The sequence below is a fragment of the Pecten maximus genome, chromosome 2 (assembly GCF_902652985.1).
Source record: "Pecten maximus chromosome 2, xPecMax1.1, whole genome shotgun sequence".
NCBI classification, from domain to species: domain Eukaryota; kingdom Metazoa; phylum Mollusca; class Bivalvia; order Pectinida; family Pectinidae; genus Pecten; species Pecten maximus.
The window spans coordinates 17,999,521-18,020,357 of NC_047016.1; the positions used below are offsets into that span (position 1 = coordinate 17,999,521).

A 20,837-nucleotide genomic window follows, 5' to 3' on the forward strand; every position below is an offset into this window, starting at 1 on the left:
GGGCTCGTTATTTAGTGAAAGATCTCGGACTTATTTTTACGTGATCTAGCGAAGTCCTTAATTGCATAATTTAGTCATCACATATATCTGAAGTATATAGCTAGTAAGATGTCTGTTTGAGAAATTGATCCATATACGTGTACGACCTGTGACGGATGAGAAGACGATAAACATTGATAAGATCATTACTTGTCCTCGCGGGGACATAATGTATGTTTTTGGTTTCGTAATTGTTTGAAGAAAACCAAATTTTATCCTGAATACTATAGCTTATAATTATTTCGTCTGACTTTTTGTAGCGGGTTTCATACATAGACTGTACAATTATTTAAACATTTCGTAGTTTAAATACACGACTTAAAGACGTTGTGTGTTTTCTTACTATCATTATTTATGTTGATATATATGCTACTTGCAGTTTACAGGGACGATTCCGGGGTGGCTAATAGCATAGACATACACTTGGGCGCATTCAAATTACCTGTAGATATAGAAATCCATGCTCATATTTTCCAAACTATATATATAGTAGTTAATCAACTTCATTATTTCATTAACAGCCAAATTGTCACAGCAAAATCATTATGCGAGGTCTCTTTTTTTTCTATTACATGCATGATTGGAATCTATGTGTGTATACTATAAATTTTGTGTATATTGTTAAATGGAAATTGTCAAATAAATATTGTTTGAAATACATAGACTACAGAATGATGTGTATGTATAGTCCGATGTGCCCTCTTTATTGTGAGAAAACAATACATTGGTGTATGTAATAAAGAAATCTATAAAATACATTTTAACATATTTCAATTAATTATAAGCATAACATGGGAATCTTTCCCGTCCCTTTTATTTTGGAAGCAAAACAAAATAACGTACTAACAATACAGACGTCACCATTACGATCAAGACCTAACGTCCAAACAATGTGAACTATTTCGTCCTTTCTCTATCTACAGACCAGTCTATTTTACGTCCAACGAAGCCTGATGATAGATCATGTAATTTGAAATTGTCCATTGAACTGGTAGGTAACAAAGGAGTTCCAGAAGAAAATATTTACCTTCTGTGAAGAGAATGTCGGAGAAGAGTATATAATAGATATATTATATCATTATCGTGGTTTTGTTTTACCGCAATCATTGAAAATTCGCTAGGAAATCATATATTCCAAATCGTTACCGTTTAAAACCAAATGAAATCAAACTGAATGATCTATTAAACGGTCATACTTATAAATGAGTTATAAATGGTGTATCATTATTTTCTAGAAAAAAATCTCTATATCGCGTAATATAATCATAATTGAAGTTAGTGAAAGCGATATAGATTAATTCTCTATACACAGAACAATTACATGCCGTGTAATTACCGTTATAGAAATGTTTTCACCAACTGTTAACACCTGTCAATCACATATCTTAATTACAATAGAGAGTATACCTGTTTCGTAATGACCCCATCGGACCCCTATGGTTTTTTTACCTGAGGGGAGTATATGTTGTTATCCAGAAGGATGTTAGGCTGTAGTTGGTCCATGTCTACTACCTGTATCTCACATCTTACCGTAGGAATTTTTTTTTTAAATAAATAAATGAAATTACACGTTTTAAATCGCAACAATTAGTGTTCGTGTATTATCTCAATAATTAATAACAAATACACGGGATAACAGCTACCGTAATTATTTAAGTAAACATAAACTAGATATTGTGAAATTATACCCTTATGTTTTGGGCGACACTCTCATAAATCCTAGCGTAAGACTTTTTTTTACAGAGAATTAATTAGACAATAGATTGCTGGGATACCTGCATCGAATGGGGTGGACAGTTTACCTGATGACACACCATAATCAGGCACAGCCTACTATAGCTCCGCCCACATACTCTCAGATTTGTTGCCACATGTGTGATTGACATGTCTAGATGATTTTTACAAAGGACATCGTCGAAGTTTTAATCGTTTGCTGATGTCACTGCACGTTAATGAAATTAATGTAAAGGCTATAAACAGATATATAGATTCGCTTGTTACCGTACATGTACATTGATTGATATATTTAATCAGAAGACAGTTACCTGTACAATAGCAAACTCGTAGAGACTCGGCAAAAATCAGACACCGCAGATCGTCAGTACCGACCGCAGTGCAATTTAATTAGGGTGCATGTGATTATTTATTTATTACCATATTTCGTTCAATTAACGCATTAAAATCAGACACATTGTTGACTTGAACATTACAATAAGCAGACATCTGTCTCCGGCCGTATCTTCATCTGTGTACCATTGTCGTGGTCATTTATTTGCTACATAAAATACTGTGTTATCGAACATAAACATAATATGTCGTTACTAAAACCAAAGACATATTATATGTCTCTGCTAAAACATATATATCATGTGGCATAAAACTTAGTTGTTGCTAGCCACATCGTCATTCACAATATAAAAGTGGTACGCATTCAGATATTTTCATTTATATTTATAACGTACCCTCATGTGAGCCCACAGGCGCTTGCATAGAAAATATTACTTTCAATTTTTGTTTGATATGACAGTGGTATGTTTAATCTGTTAGCGCCTGTGGTAGGACTGTGATCTAAAGTTTTCTGACTGCAGTTCAAAGGAACCTTGCAACTTACCTGTGATAAACGGTGACGAGTACACAACTAAATTCACACATGTTCCTAATAATTTGATAGTTGTGTAATTGTCTGCAGCTAATTTCAGGTATCAAACATCATTTTTTTCAGCGGTATTATCAAGCAGTTAAAGTAACCATTTAGGAACACAAAATGTCAAACTTTTCAGGAAAATCAAAACCGAGAATAATATGCATAGAAAGAAAAAAAAATACTGGGAGAAAGATCCTATGGTCGGTTAATTTATGTACATGTCTGTGATATTTAAATAAGACACACTAAAAAATACCGAAGACGAGTTTAAAGTTCTTTATTCGAGGTACGGACAAAAAGTTTTCAGATTGTAAATACCAAGTATACATCATGTATGTATATTTACTATATCTTCATCCAATACACACACATGTATGAATACGTGTGCCTGTTCACTCGTCTATTAGTATTGTTCTCTGTGGGAAGGCAGTGTGTCGCGTACAAAAACCGGGTCAATGTGACCTATATTTTGCTATTTTTTGACCTCTGACCTACATTAAAGTAAAAGTTTGTCCGGGCTCTATAACCTACACTATAAAGGACTAGAACTTAATACTTGGTAGTATGGTTCCTTGTGGGAAGACGGTGTGTCGCGTACCAAAACCGGGTCACTGTGACCTTTATTTTGCTATATTTTGACCTCTGACCTACATTAAAGTAAAAGTTTGTCCGGGCTCTATCTCCTACACTATAAAGGACTAGAACTTAATACTTGGTAGTATGGTTCCTTGTGGGAAGGCGGTGTGTCGCGTACAAAAACCGGGTCACTGTGACCTATATTTTGACCTCTGACCTACATTAAAGAAAAAGTTTGTCCGGGCTCTATCTCCTACACTATAAAGGACTAGAACTTAATACTTGGTAGTATGGTTCCTTGTGGGAAGGCGGTGTGTCGCGTACAAAAACCGGGTCACTGTGACCTATATTTTGACCTCTGACCTACATTAAAGAAAGAAAAATTTGTCCAGGTTCTATCTCCTACACTATTAAGGATTAGAACTTTATACTTGGTAGTATAGTTCCCTGTGGGAAGGCGGTGTGTCGCGTACCAAAACTGTGTCATCTACTCTGCAATTCCCATCCAAACCATATTGGAAATCAACATACCACAAATAGAAGCAGTTGGAATCATCACTGGCAATTTGCTGCTTGGATGCATATATATACTTCCTAACACATCTTATAACCATTTAAATTCAGCTATATTACAGTTATTCAAGCTATGCACAACACAAGCAAAGTTACATAAGTGTACAAACATTCTTGTTGTTGGAGATTTCAACATGGACTTCGCAAAGATGGACAGCCTTCAAAAATCTTGTAAACTTCACCAACTACTGACCACGCCTACCCATTGCCTTGGAGGAATTCTTGACTTGGTCTTCTCATCCAAATTATTCCCAGTGACAAACAAACCTGTGTTCTTCTCAGATCACCATTTAATCAATATACAGTACTGTTGAATTCAATGTAAGCATAACAAACAACATCTTGTTATTATTATTACAATTTCATGTCTATTGCAGTAAAACCTGTCTATAAAGGATACCCAATATAAAAACTAAAGGTGTCCTTCATAGACTTGTGTCCTTTATATAGAGATCATTTATAGAGTATACCTACAGTGTACATGTATTTAGTGAGAATGGGATGGTTCCTGTATAGAAGCGGGTCTCTGTAAACTACATCTTCACCTTTCAATACATTGAAGAAAATACATGACCTTATTGCATCTCGAGATTCACACTCATTGCTATTGGATCTCGAGATAACAACCCGGTGGGGGACTGTAATTCGTTGAATTATCTTGTTTTAATTTAAGTTGTTTGCCGTCTATATCTTTCGCTCATTTGGTTATCGTGTCTTTTTAATGGTAATCTAAAAGAAAATCGGGTGATATTTCACAAGTCTATAAAACCACGACTATGGCGCAATTTATCAGACTGAAGTAACTTGATCAATCATGGCTAACCATCAGTCTTGTTGTGGACATGTAATTTAAGCTGTTTGTTATTATCCCCTCGCGCGGCGAGTCGCCAAGGGTATATAGGGATCTACTCATACGTAAGTACTTAAGTACATGTACGTAAGTAAGTGCGTGCTTAAGTACGTACATGTACGTAGTATAATTGTCCGGAGCATAACTTTCAAAAAATGCATGATAATTTCATAAAACTTCATACACATCAAGACCACATCGAGGCGGAATGTAGTGTGCAAGAATCGTAACTCTTGCTTCCGTTTTCACAGAGTATTTCAATACTACATTATTATATATATACGGAGCAGTACCTTCAAAGGAAACACAACCAACACCTATTTCAGGAGTTCAAATACAAATGCAGTTGAGTATAAATTTGGTGGTAATAAAACATATCACATTTTACTTGTGCCAACCTGTTTAATTCATAATTCACGTTCATCGTCAGGGTTTGCCGCGAGGGGATTAGTATCGTTCCGCGAGGGGATTAGTGTCGTTCCGCGAGGGGATTAGTATCGTTTCGCGAGGGGATTAGTATCGTTCCGCGAGGGGATTAGTGTCGTTCCGCGAGGGGATTAGTGTCGTTCCGCGAGGGGATTAGTGTCGTTCCGCGAGGGGTTAGTATCGTTCCGCGAGGGGATTAGTGTCGTTCCGCGAGGGGTTAGTATCGTTCCGCGAGGGGATTAGTATCGTTCCGCGAGGGGTTAGTATCGTTCCACGAGGGGATTAGTGTCGTTCCGCGATGCCTTGTTTGTTAAGTTGTTTGCATATTTAGGCAAAACTTAAAAATGCATGTTTCAGGGGAACACAGTTAGATCATGTGTATCACAAAATTTGCACAAAATAGCCATGCTATGCTTACAAGTGTTTATAACACACGATAGGAGCATTAGTTTGACCGGATTTGTCTTTATATACGTATATACATTGATTATAATTCGACTTTGAAATGAAGATGGCGGTTGTGAATAATATTGCACAAATATGGTATAAAGTGAGGCATTTATTTCAAATATTAAAACTGATCTTATTAGACACTGTTAAACTCTCTAACCATGGCAAAATGACCGTTTTATGAAAAAAAAAGTTCAGCCGCTGAGTTTGAGGTGAAAGATGCATATTTCTGAAAATATAGACATTTTAATAGTATCAAATAGGGGCATTGCTATTAATTGATATGTCTACCTTTATATCATTTTTGTGTGATATTATTCAAAACTGCCACTTGCACTTAAAGGTCAAAAGAGAATCAGTGTTTATATGTATATAAAGTCAAATCCAATCAAACAAATACTCGTATTGTGTGCTATAGACACTTGTGACGGCCTGGCTATCTTGTAGGTTTGATTATTTCTGGGTTATTTTGACTGTTCACTGCTGCATCTTATCACAAAATAACTCCACAGAAGAAACTGTCACCATCTAAAGCAAATTATTGATTTCAAGACAAACATTTGGTATGTTACATCACAAGATTTGTGCAATTTTGTTTTTGTTTTTGTTTTTTTGTTTTTGTTTGTTTTTTGTTTTGTTTTTATATTTGTGTGTTTTTGTTTGTAATTCAACATTATTTTCCTATATAGATGACCATCAGCGTTTAGTGGTTACTATCCAAGATCAGCTGATTATAGATAATAAAATCGTACCCTCTAGATCTAGCGCAGTAGCATTGTATCACTCCTGATAATAGGAATCATTAAAACTTCGTAACTCCATAACGATGAGGTGAATGTAAATTGTGGTCCCCAAGATATTCCCTTCCTATATCGTATTAAAACTGACATTATTCCAGTACCATGTTTAAAATTTGAAAAAAATGATGCTTACAACCACCGTATGCGCAACTGTGACCTGTACGTACCTACATAGATATGATTTCCTTGAACAGATTTAGTTTGTAACGAAGCAAAGCCGATTACACATCAGGTAAAGCCTGAAGATTTCTCCATAATGACTTCGATATGTCAGTCATTGAGGACATTTGAACAAACCTACCTCAGTCAGATATGATATATGATATGTGATCTGATTCGTTAGCTAAGTTTTACGATAGGATGGTGCATCCTTCCAAAGTAAGCGTCTCAAAATTGGTCTTTATCAAACCCTCAGATTCTTCAACGGCCATTGGTACACACCCAACCTCAGCTTTGTAACAGAGAATATCACTATACCTTATTCTTACTCAAAATCAATAACACAAGGGCAAATACGAAAAGATATAGATTTCCATGTAGACCCATATACATCTTCGCTAGCCAAGGCTCTAGTGCTAGGAGATTAAGACCTGGGCCCATATTCATAAAAAAACTTAAGTTAAGTATTTCACTTAAATAAATACTTAAGTAGGATATTTGTACTTAAGTACTAAGATAAACTTAAGTATTTACTTAATTCAAGGTTTTATCTTAAGTTGTATTCATAAAACTACTTAAGCTTAAGTATTACTTAAGTTTTTACTTAAAGTTAAGTAACGTCATGAGGATGTTTAACTTCCTTTAAAAATACTTAAGTAAATACTTAACAACACAGGTGAAAGATGACTTCACGAAATCAACAAAAATCAACTTGTTTTTAAGAAAAAAATCATTAACTTCAGATTTTGTTGTATTCAATCATTTAAAACAAGATGTAAAGGTTTGAATCGAAGATGGAGGAGTCAATCTCACTGTCGTTAAGGCCCATTACGAAGTCAATACTACAACGACACGGAACAATTGTAGTTTATAATGAACATACACACATCCCAATCAAATTTTATTTAGATAAAACTTCATTTTTGTTTCTCTTGCTAACTTTGACAAACCAGAAATACTGCCTCCAAAGTTTTATTGTATCTTTTATTCATTATTAAAAAAAATATGTACATTGTTTATCTATAGAGTTCGTACCTGTGTATTAAAAAAACATTGAGGTTACTTCTACTTTAACTTAAAACCTGTTCATGTGCATTCCGGCCCTGTCATGTATTTAGTACTCCCCTGCTTTGATAACGAAACGAAAGTTTTAAACAACAGTTGATTGTTGTGACAGTTCTAGCATGTTTGTGGAGCGGGATTTTACAGATCGTACAATGTAACTAGGGGTTTGATATGTACATTTCAACTGATGTTTGGTTTAGTGGAAATCAACTAAAACATACTTGTTCTCCTTGACTCTACGATGGACACGCTATGTGCATTTTTAGCCTGAAAGACGAGGTTAGTCTAATTTTTGTGCTTTCTTCCGGCTCTCTCCTGATTAATGCATTTGAACTGTTCAATCTGCCGGCAACCTGAACCCACGCTTGCCTATTTGCAGATGCCGACATTCCGTCCTTAAATCGTCCACGTATGACATGTTTTCTTTCACTTGTAAACATGTACTAGCCTCACCATCGCCAGACATTCGTCCTTTGTCAAGTTTGGTCATCTCGTCTTTTTTGCTGTTGCCATTTCCGGATTCTGATTGTCTTGGAATGCCAGGAACGCCGGCGCCAAATTTCGCGTTTTACGAAAAACATCACGCAGCTACTTAACAACAACATAGCAACTACATGAAATACTTAAATACTTATACTTAACTAAGTATGCACTAAGTAAATACTTAAGTCGTTTATGAATAGTACTTAAGTTCTAACTTAAGTTTTATTTAACTAAGTAAAATATTCATAGTTAAGTATAACTTAAGTCAAACTTAAGTATTAACTTAAGATTTTTTATGAATATGGGCCCTGGTGTTCCAAAGGATAAGCGTCTTCGGCGACATCGCCATGGAAACCAATGTAAATCTAGGTCAAATCCAGAACCAGTCATAGAAAAAATATGGAATAATATTCAATACGTTTCCTTGTCTCTATCCCATAGCGGTTTTTTAGTAAAAGACAAGGATTAAATAATTCTTCTTTTGTAGAAACTGCAGCATTATATGTGTGTTTTAAACGCCCTGATACATTTATCACTACTGTATGTACCTATACAACTGTTAATTAATGTAGGGTAAGCTGTAGTGATGAAACATTAATAGCTTTGCCGTTAAATCCGGAAGTAATTATTACGTGACCAGCCGTGATGATGTTTGTGGTACCCGCTAGGCATACCTATAGATCCTGTAATGTTTTCTGTGAAAGCCGTCGAGCCAACACCACAAACTTTTTCAAGTGTGTCGGTAAAACCACTTACTAACGATAATAATTAGTGTATAATGACCATAGGTTACAAGTCAATATTCCAATATAAAATATAGCAAAATTAATGCTGACTGTACATGGCCATTAAGTCGATATTGAATTATCTGATGTGGGAATGACTCCCTGTAACGAGACATGGAGACATAACATAGTATGTGTTCTGTCGGTAACTTACGCTGATTGACTTCTATTATTCAACAATGCATATATACCACTGTATTTTACCTGTTTTATCATATCAAAAGGATTAACTATTTGGCATTCCATGTGCGTCCATCGTTATGAAACAATAGATATTACGTAACGTGTATATAATGTACACGGTGCAATTCATTTCCACAGTAATATAAAGCAAAAACACCTCTATTGCTGTTAATTTTCTGTATTCAACGCATTGTCATCTTAGCATTTTACGCATATAGGTACATGTGTTGGATGATCGGATTTGCTGACTCTTCAATTGGACAATACTTTTTGTAAGCGCATATACAACATTACCTACCACATAGTCGACTTTACAAAAGATGTATGTGATCTTTTCAAGATTCAATTGTCTTGGTACATGTATTTCAAAAGATGCGATCGGCATAGCTGAATCAGCATACATTTGCCAGCGTCATTTATCATATTTCATAGTCGAAGTATTAAGATGTATGCGTTCCTCGAATGATAAAATTGGTCGGAAGTGATATATTTTGTTAGGATAGAGCCTGTCAACGGAATCATAATGACTAAAACCTAAATAATAATAATCACTAAAAATAAAAGGAAGCGTACCATCACCAAAAATAGCAGGAAACAACAATAGGAAGTGGGTGAGGGCAGACAATAAAATACAGACAACAAAATCGACAGGAAATGGTTGAACCACAAAACAATAAGCGCAAAAGAAATGATTAGACGAAAGAAAATGTATATTTAGCAATCCCACTACTGCTGCTGTAAATAATGCCGGGATTTTGTCAGGATTTCTGGTACAGTACATGGTGTGTTATACTGACATGATTTCTGGTACAGTACATGGTGTGTTATACTGACATGAATTCTGGTAAAGTACGTGGTGTGTTATACTGGCATGATTTCTGGTACAGTACATGGTGTTATACTGACATGATTTCTGGTACAGTACATGGTGTATTATACTGACATGATTTCTGGTACAGTACATGGTGTGTTATACTGACATGATATCTGGTATAGTACATGGTGTATTATACTGACATGATATCTGGTACAGTACATGGTGTGTTATACTGACATGATATCTGGTACAGTACATGGTGTGTTATACTAACATGATTTCTGGTACAGTACACGGTGTGTTATACTGACATGATATCTGGTACAGTACATGGTGTGTTATACTGACATGATATCTGCTACAGTACATGGTGTGTTATACTGACATGATATCTGCTACAGTACATGGTGTGTTATACTGACATGATTTCTGGTACAGTACATGGTGTGTTATACTGACATGATTTCTGGTACAGTACATGGTGTATTATACTGACATGATTTCTGGTACAGTACATGGTGTATTATACTGACATGATATCTGGTACAGTACATGGTGTGTTATACTGACATGATATCTGGTACAGTACATGGTGTGTTTTACTGACATGATTTCTGGTACAATACATGGTGTGTTATACTAACATGATATCTGGTACAGTACATGGTGTGTTATACTAACATGATTTCTGGTACAGTACATGGTGTGTTATACTGACATGATTTCTGGTACAGTACATGGTGTGTTATACTAACATGATTTCTGGTACAGTACATGGTGTATTATACTAACATGATTTCTGGTACAGTACATGGTGTTATACTGACATGATTTCTGGTACAGTACATGGTGTGTTATACTGACATGATATCTGGTACAGTACATGGTGTGTTATACTGACATGATTTCTGGTACAGTACATGGTGTATTATACTGACATGATTTTTGGTACAGTACATGGTGTATTATACTGACATGATTTCTGGTACAGTACATGGTGTGTTATACTAACATGATTTCTGGTACAGAACATGGTGTGTAATGGTGTTATACTGACATGATTTCTGGTACAGTACATGGTGTGTTATACTGACATGATATCTTGTACAGTACATGGTGTATTATACTGACATGATATCTGGTACAGTACATGGTGTGTTATACTGACATGATATCTGGTACAGTACATGGTGTGTGATACTAACATAATTTCTGGTATAGTACATGGTGTATTATACTGACATGATATCTGGTACAGTACATGGTGTATTATACTGACATGATATCTGGTACAGTACATGGTGTGTTATACTGACATGATTTCTGGTACACTACATGGTGTGTTATACTAACATGCTATCTGCTACAGTACATGGTGTGTTATACTAACATGATTTCTGGTACAGTACATGGTGTGTTATACTGACATGGTTTCTGGTACAGTACATGGTGTGTTATACTGACATGATTTCTGGTACAGTACATGTGTGTTATACTGACATGATTTCTGGTACAGTACATGTTGTTATGCTGACATGATTTCTGGTACAGTACATGGTGTATTATACTAACATGATTTCTGGTACAGTACATGGTGTTATGCTGACATGATTTCTGTACAGTACATGGTGTGTTATACTGACATGATTTCTGGTACAGTACATGGTGTGTTATACTGACATGATTTCTGGTACAGTACATGGTGTGTTATACTGACATGATTTCTGGTACAGTACATGGTGTGTTATACTGACATGATTTCTGGTACAGTACATGGTGTGTTATACTGACATGATATCTGGTACAGTACATGGTGTGTTATACTGACATGATTTCTGGTACAGTACATGGTGTGCCATACTAACATGATTTCTGGTACAGTACATGGTGTTATGCTGACATGATTTCTGGTACAGTACATGGTGTGTTATACTGACATGATTTCTGGTACAGTACATGGTGTGTTATACTGACATGATATCTGGTACAGTACATGGTGTGTTATACTGACATGATATCTTGTACAGTACATGGTGTTATGCTGACATGATTTCTGGTACAGTACATGGTGTATTATACTAACATGATTTCTGGTACAGTACATGGTGTTATGCTGACATGATTTCTGTACAGTACATGGTGTGTTATACTGACATGATTTCTGGTACAGTACATGGTGTGTTATACTGACATGATTTCTGGTACAGTACATGGTTGTTATACTGACATGATTTCTGGTACAGTACATGGTGTGTTATACTAACATGATATCTGGTACAGTACATGGTGTGTTATACTGACATGATTTCTGGTACAGTACATGGTGTGTTATACTGACATGATTTCTGGTACAGTACATGGTGTGTTATACTGACATGATATCTGGTACAGTACATGGTGTGTTATACATGCACTAATATGTATTGAAATCTTCATGTCTTTTCATTTTCCCTCAAAAAAAAAATCAGACAGATAAAAGCAACATTTTAATAGAGATAACGTAACCATGTAATTATTATTTATTTATGGTAAAATCATCACAGTAATCCTAACTTCTGTTTATGACTTGTTAAAGTGCCTATACATTATACTGTAGTGATATCTTGTATGATAGGGGCACACCAAGGGTGAATCGTCTATCGTTGTCTGTGCGTATGTTGTAGCACACCATGATGAGGTATTTAGCAGTGCATGTTAGCAGCCGGACCTGACTCTTACGATACACGTGTAAATGCCATTAGCACTAATACCTAATTCTCAGGCTTCATTACAGATATTGGTGATAGATATATTACTGAAGACAGAGGAGGAATATCAAATGTAACAGAAACGTTAAACAATCTCAAACTTCTAAAGCTGCAATGTGTGACTGATATTAAACCCGGGGCTAGCGTTTTCATACGTTCACGAGCATATGCACGAGAGTGAGAGAAAACATGCCCCTTCCATTGAAGGCAGTGCCGGGATTATGGCCGATTGTGTTGTCTTTGGAGCTATTGTTTATTTCATGTGTGACTATTTGTTTGGCAGATCCAGTCCGTATCGGAGATTTATGTGATTCTGACACCAAATGCCGGACAGCTGTTGACCATTCAATTTGTGGATTTGGCCAAGACCGGAAGTGTATGTGTGAAATCACACGATACCCAGAAAACAACGGTACTCTTTGTCACGAGAGTAAGTAATCACTGTATGTTAGATGGTCCGTTCGTATAACATTAATACATAGCTTAATAATCTTGGTATATTTTATTAACTTTGGCATTGGTCTACAATTTCTAAGTAGAAAAAATATATAAATATTTTAGTGAATATTTTAATAATAATAGCATTTGGTTACACTTGCTTTGTCAAATGGTTTAAAAGTGAAATATAAACCATAGAGTCAACAGAGCTAAAATAAGGACAAATTCCGCATCAGGATTATACGACAAATGGATGAAGGAACAGCAGCCGATATCGCCCCTATAGTGATCCGTCTGGTCTTTCTTTATCCCAATTTTCGTTCTACAGTAGAGATAATACTGTCGTGGATGCAGTATTCGTATCTCTCTTTCAGACTTCTGATAGTTATACACAATACAAATGTACGTAAAGCAGACAGACGTCCTTAAACGGCACGTCACTGTGTGTATTGTAGGGGTCGTTAGTTGCTGATACATTTTGATTGTATTAGTTGATGAAACTTTAATGGATCATCATCGTTAATTGATCTTTTCTTATTAAATAAAATGCGCCGAAATAAAAGTAATATGACACCGAAAATGATGTAGGAAAGTATAGGTTCCTGTGCCTTTAATCTTTAAATGGCAAACCGGAAGTGCGAGGACAATGTAATGGCTATACATATGTATGTCCCATATTTACATCGTAAAATAAGTAATTGCATATCATTTTAGTTGCAAGTTTCCATATATTAAATACGTGATAAGTTGTTTAATGTACGATGTCTGTATCATATTTTCATAAACGAAACATATCGAAAACTACGACTTTTTTTCAATTGTTGATATCAAATGATATCAAACAAGGTACAATGGCGAATGATAGTACTGAAGGCTTGCTCAACCCAAATGTGTGATGCAACCCTGCTCAAAGGCACATGACTATGGCTGAACTTAGACCAATCAACTGAGGGTCTTAATACAGTTCGAGGTATTCCAATATTTGAGCTTCTGTCTCCACGGACATGTTATTTTCCGTCCTACCGTTTAATGATGGTCCTGTATATATACATTTACGTAGTCATCTAACCGTTACAACAGATTACCGTTGAGGACGGTACAGACACCTACATTTATATATGTACATGCGTGGAGGCAAAAACAGCATTTCACAAAGAGCTTGGATTAGAGAGATTTATGCTGTATATAGATACAGATTAATACATTTAATATTATCTCCGTATTATCTCAGTAACAATGCCGTTATTAAATACCCTATTAGGTAACTTGGGGATAAATCAGTGGACATAATTATATGTCAACTAAACAATTAGTTGTCAGCGGATAATAATTACAATAATAATAGGAATCAATTTCATGAACTATTATGTTAAACAGACATTATACCGTGTGTTAGATGTACAAGCAATGGTTTAGTTTATAATGTTCGTGTCATTTAGTCACCTTTTACGATCACGCAATGGGGGAGGGGACAGCAGGTACAATTCTTACGTCCTAACTGCATGAGAGCAATAACGACATGCGTTGGTGTCGGGTACGTAAATGGATTGTTTATAGACTAAGGTGTTAGCTGACCTCTAAATGTCTAGTGTTGATTCTGTTTTGGAAACAAGACCATTTATACATGCATATTATACCGCCTACACTTTCTGACGGCGTTGCGTCAAACAATATCAAATCAAATACAATATTAACTTAAGTGTCTGATATTATAACACTGTAAACACAATATTAACACAGGTGTGACGGTGATATTACACTACCTACAATACTAGTGTGACGGTGATATTACACTGTACATACAATATTAATGTGACGGTGATATTACACTGTACATACAATACTGGTGTGACGGTGATATTACACTGTACATACAATACTGGTGTGACGGTGATATTACACTGTACATACAATACTAGTGTGACGGTGATATTACACTGTACATACAATACTAGTGTGACGGTGATATAACACTGTACATACAATACCAGTGTGACGGTGATATTACACTGTACATACAATACTAGTGTGACTGTGATATTACACTGTACATACAATACTAGTGTGACGGTGATATTACACTGTACATACAATACTAGTGTGACGGTGATATTACACTGTACATACAATACTAGTGTGACGGTGATATCACACTGTACATACAATACTAGTGTGACGGTGATATTACACTGTACATACAATACTAGTGTGACGGTGATATCACACTGTACATACAATACTAGTGTGACGGTGATATTACAATGTACATACAATACTAGTGTGACGGTGATATTACACTACATACAATACTAGTGTGACGGTGATATTACACTGTACATACAATACTAGTGTGACGGTGATATAACACTTTACATACAATACTGGTGTGACGGTGATATTACACTGTACATACAATACTAGTGTGACTGTGATATTACACTGTACATACAATACTAGTGTGACGGTGATATTACACTGTACATACAATGTTAATGTGACGGTGATATAACACTGTACATACAATACTAGTGTGACGGTGATATAACACTGTACATACAATACCAGTGTGACGGTGATATTACACTACATACAATACTAGTGTGACGGTGATATTACACTGTACATACAATACTAGTGTGACGGTGATATTACACTGTACATACAATACTAGTGTGACGATGAGATCACACTTTACATACAATACTGGTGTGACGGTGATATTACACTACATACAATACTAGTGTGACGGTGATATTACACTACATACAATACTAGTGTGACGGTGATATTACACTACATACAATACTAGTGTGACGGTGATATTACACTGTACATACAATACCAGTGTGACGATGAGATCACACTGTACATACAATACTAGTGTGACGGTGATATTACACTGTACATACAATACTAGTGTGACGGTGATATTACACTACATACAATACTAGTGTGACGGTGATATTACACTACATACAATACTAGTGTGACGGTGATATTACACTGTACATACAATACTAGTGTGATGGTGATATTACACTGTACATACAATACTAGTGTGACGGTGATATTACACTGTACATAACATGTTAATGTGACGGTGATATTACACTACATACAATACTAGTGTGACGGTGATATTACACTGTACATACAATACTAGTGTGACTGTGATATTACACTGTACATACAATACTAGTGTGACTGATATTACACTGTACATACAATACTAGTGTGACTGTGATATTACACTGTACATACAATACTAGTGTGACGGTGATATTACACTGTACATACAATACTGGTGTGACGGTGATATAACACTGTACATACAATACTAGTGTGACGGTGATATTACACTGTACATACAATACTAGTGTGACGGTGATATTACACTGTACATACAATACTAGTGTGACGGTGATATAACACTGTACATACAATACTAGTGTGACGGTGATATTACACTACATACAATACTAGTGTGACGGTGATATTACACTACATACAATACTAGTGTGACGGTGATATTACACTGTACATACAATACTAGTGTGACTGTGATATTACACTGTACATACAATACTAGTGTGACTGATATTACACTGTACATACAATACTAGTGTGACGGTGATATTACACTGTACATACAATACTAGTGTGACTGTGATATTACACTGTACATACAATACTAGTGTGACGGTGATATTACACTGTACATACAATACTGGTGTGACGGTGATATAACACTGTACATACAATATTAATGTGACGGTGATATTACACTACATACAATACTAGTGTGACGGTGATATTACACTGTACATACAATACTAGTGTGACGGTGATATTACACTGTACATACAATACTAGTGTGACGGTGATATTACACTGTACATACAATACTAGTGTGACGGTGATATTACACTGTACATACAATACTAGTGTGACGGTGATATTACAATGTACATACAATACTAGTGTGACTGTGATATTACACTGTACATACAATACTAGTGTGACGGTGATATAACACTATACATACAATACTAGTATGACGGTGATATAACACTATACATACAATACTAGTGTGACGGTGATATAACACTGTACATACAATACTAGTGTGACGGTGATATTACACTGTACATACAATACTAGTGTGACGGTGATATAACACTGTACATACAATACTAGTGTGACGGTGATATTACACTACATACAATACTAGTGTGACGGTGATATTACACTACATACAATACTAGTGTGACGGTGATATTACACTGTACATAAAATACTAGTGTGACGGTGATATCACACTGTACATACAATACTGGTGTGACGGTGATATTACACTGTACATACAATACTAGTGTGACGGTGATATCACACTGTACATACAATACTAGTGTGACGGTGATATTACACTGTACATACAATGTTAATGTGACGGTGATATTACACTGTACATACAATACTAGTGTGACGGTGATATTACACTGTACATACAATACTAGTGTGACGGTGATATTACACTACATACAATACTAGTGTGACGGTGATATTACACTGTACATACAATACTAGTGTGACGGTGATATTACACTGTACATACAATACTAGTGTGACGGTGATATTACACTGTACATACAATACTGGTGTGACGGTGATATTACACTACATACAATACTAGTGTGACGGTGATATTACACTGTACATACAATACCAGTGTGACGATGAGATCACACTGTACATACAATACTAGTGTGACGGTGATATTACACTGTACATACAATACTAGTGTGACGGTGATATTACACTACATACAATACTAGTGTGACGGTGATATTACACTGTACATACAATACTAGTGTGACGGTAATATTACACTGTACATACAATACTAGTGTGACGGTGATATTACACTGTACATACAATACTAGTGTGATGGTGATATTACACTGTACATACAATACTAGTGTGACGGTGATATTACACTGTACATAACATATTAATGTGACGGTGATATTACACTACATACAATACTAGTGTGACGGTGATATTACACTGTACATACAATACTAGTGTGACGGTGATATTACACTGTACATACAATACTAGTGTGACTGTGATATTACACTGAACATACAATACTAGTGTGACTGATATTACACTGTACATACAATACTAGTGTGACGGTGATATTACACTGTACATACAATACTGGTGTGACGGTGATATAACACTATACATACAATACTAGTGTGACGGTGATATTACACTGTACATACAATACTAGTGTGATGGTGATATTACACTGTACATACAATACTAGTGTGACGGTGATATTACACTGTACATAACATGTTAATGTGACGGTGATATTACACTACATACAATACTAGTGTGACGGTGATATTACACTGTACATACAATACTAGTGTGACTGTGATATTACACTGTACATACAATACTAGTGTGACTGATATTACACTGTACATACAATACTAGTGTGACTGTGATATTACACTGTACATACAATACTAGTGTGACGGTGATATTACACTGTACATACAATACTGGTGTGACGGTGATATAACACTATACATACAATACTAGTGTGACGGTGATATTACACTGTACATACAATACTAGTGTGACGGTGATATTACACTGTACATACAATACTAGTGTGACGGTGATATAACACTGTACATACAATACTAGTGTGACGGTGATATTACACTACATACAATACTAGTGTGACGGTGATATTACACTACATACAATACTAGTGTGACGGTGATATTACACTGTACATACAATACTAGTGTGACTGTGATATTACACTGTACATACAATACTAGTGTGACTGATATTACACTGTACATACAATACTAGTGTGACGGTGATATTACACTGTACATACAATACTAGTGTGACTGTGATATTACACTGTACATACAATACTAGTGTGACGGTGATATTACACTGTACATACAATACTGGTGTGACGGTGATATAACACTGTACATACAATATTAATGTGACGGTGATATTACACTACATACAATACTAGTGTGACGGTGATATTACACTGTACATACAATACTAGTGTGACGGTGATATTACACTGTACATACAATACTAGTGTGACGGTGATATTACACTGTACATACAATACTAGTGTGACGGTGATATTACACTGTACATACAATACTAGTGTGACGGTGATATTACACTGTACATACAATACTAGTGTGACTGTGATATTACACTGTACATACAATACTAGTGTGACGGTGATATAACACTATACATACAATACTAGTATGACGGTGATATAACACTATACATACAATACTAGTGTGACGGTGATATAACACTGTACATACAATACTAGTGTGACGGTGATATTACACTGTACATACAATACTAGTGTGACGGTGATATAACACTGTACATACAATACTAGTGTGACGGTGATATTACACTACATACAATACTAGTGTGACGGTGATATTACACTACATACAATACTAGTGTGACGGTGATATTACACTGTACATAAAATACTAGTGTGACGGTGATATCACACTGTACATACAATACTGGTGTGACGGTGATATTACACTGTACATACAATACTAGTGTGACGGTGATATCACACTGTACATACAATACTAGTGTGACGGTGATATTACACTGTACATACAATGTTAATGTGACGGTGATATTACACTGTACATACAATACTAGTGTGACGGTGATATTACACTGTACATACAATACTAGTGTGACGGTGATATTACACTACATACAATACTAGTGTGACGGTGATATTACACTGTACATACAATACTAGTGTGACGGTGATATTACACTGTACATACAATACTAGTGTGACGGTGATATTACACTGTACATGTACATACAATACTAGTGTGACGGTGATATTACATACATACATACTAGTGTGACGGTGATATTACACTTACATACAATACTAGTGTGACGGTGATATTACACTGTACATACAATACCTAGTGTGACGATGAGATCACACTGTACATACAATACTAGTGTGACGGTGATATTACACTGTACATACAATACTAGTGTGACGGTGATATTACACTACATACAATACTAGTGTGACGGTGATATTACACTACATACAATACTAGTGTGACGGTGATATTACACTGTACATACAATACTAGTGTGACGGTAATATTACACTGTACATACAATACTAGTGTGACGGTGATATTACACTGTACATACAATACTAGTGTGATGGTGATATTACACTGTACATACAATACTAGTGTGACGGTGATATTACACTGTACATAACATATTAATGTGACGGTGATATTACACTACATACAATACTAGTGTGACGGTGATATTACACTGTACATACAATACTAGTGTGACGGTGATATTACACTGTACATACAATACTAGTGTGACTGTGATATTACACTGAACATACAATACTAGTGTGACTGATATTACACTGTACATACAATACTAGTGTGACGGTGATATTACACTGTACATACAATACTGGTGTGACGGTGATATAACACTATACATACAATACTAGTGTGACGGTGATATTACACTGTACATACAATACTAGTGTGACGGTGATATTACACTGTACATACAATACTAGTGTGACGGTGATATAACACTGTACATACAATACTAGTGTGACGGTGATATTACACTACATACAATACTAGTGTGACGGTGATATTACACTACATACAATACTAGTGTGACGGTGA

General features: G+C 35.6%; 1 protein-coding gene across 1 annotated transcript in view; it reads left to right on the forward strand.

Annotated features, from left to right (window-relative positions):
- Positions 1–20,837, forward strand: part of LOC117320081 — a 78,839-nt gene that overhangs the window by 33,189 nt on the left and 24,813 nt on the right. The window contains exon 4 of the mRNA XM_033874769.1: positions 12,881–13,027. Within this exon, the coding sequence (XP_033730660.1) occupies positions 12,881–13,027 (147 nt within the window). The remainder of the gene's footprint in view (positions 1–12,880; positions 13,028–20,837) is intronic.